The 817-nt window shown below is 67.3% G+C and overlaps 1 protein-coding gene across 1 annotated transcript in view; it reads left to right on the forward strand.

The window, feature by feature from the left end:
- The window catches only part of TMX2 (thioredoxin-related transmembrane protein 2), a gene marked incomplete at its 5' end in the record, with an annotated part of 2,314 nt that extends 2,176 nt beyond the window's left edge, over positions 1 to 138 (forward strand). The window contains one exon of the mRNA XM_009998187.1: positions 6 to 138. Within this exon, the coding sequence (XP_009996489.1) occupies positions 6 to 138 (133 nt within the window). The remainder of the gene's footprint in view (positions 1 to 5) is intronic.
- Between the last annotated feature and the right edge of the window lie 679 nt (positions 139 to 817).

The raw sequence follows: 817 nt of genomic DNA on the forward strand, positions 1-817 counted from the left end.
GGCAGGGCTCCCGGCATCCGTGTCCCCTTGTCCCCAGCTGTGGAGCTGTGGAGCGGCATCGCCAAGGGGCCCCCCCGCAAGCTGAAATTCCCCCAGCCAGAGGCCGTGGTGGAAGCCCTGAAGAGCAGCTTGGCATAGAGGGGACCAGGTGAGTGAGGATGGGGACGGGATGGGGACACGGACCACACACCACCCACTCTCTCCCCACAGCCAGGCCGGGACCAGCACCCACAGCGTGAGCATCCATGAAGAGGCAGGATGAAGTGGGGGGCACCTGCCAGCCCCAGTCCTGTCTCTGACGCTGCAGCTCCACTGTGGGCAGCCACCACTGAGCCCCCCGGCTCCCCCCACGTCCCTTTGACTTCCTGCTGTTCCACAATAAAGCTTGGCAGCCCCATGGTACAAGTCGGCCAGCTCCAGTGCTTTATTTTGATGCCCCTTCACCTGGGGTGGGGGCAGCCCTGCCTGGGGTACAGGCAGCTGGGAGGGGGGCACATCCCCCTTAGGTGAGGACATCCACCTCCTGGTCCGACTCAGAGGAGGAGGGGCACGGCCAGACACAGATGGTGCCAGGGGGCAAGCACGGCTCTGCTGCTCCCACGTCCACCTCCTCCTCCTGGGGGTCACTGGGGGCATCCCCTGGGAGCATTGCCTGCCCATAGCCCTGCTGGGGTGTGGGGGGCACTTGGCTCTCCTTCCTCTGGGGTGGGCAGCAGGGGGGGCAGCGCCTCCCTCCTTGCCCCGCAGCCCTCACGTCCCGGGGGGGGCACAGTTCTGCCACCCCCCCCTTGCCCACTGCCCGGCGCTCACTACCCCC

Source organism: Chaetura pelagica, unplaced genomic scaffold (genome assembly GCF_000747805.2).
Source record: "Chaetura pelagica isolate M959 unplaced genomic scaffold, ChaPel_1.0 scaffold35, whole genome shotgun sequence".
Classification (NCBI taxonomy): Eukaryota; Metazoa; Chordata; class Aves; order Apodiformes; family Apodidae; genus Chaetura; species Chaetura pelagica.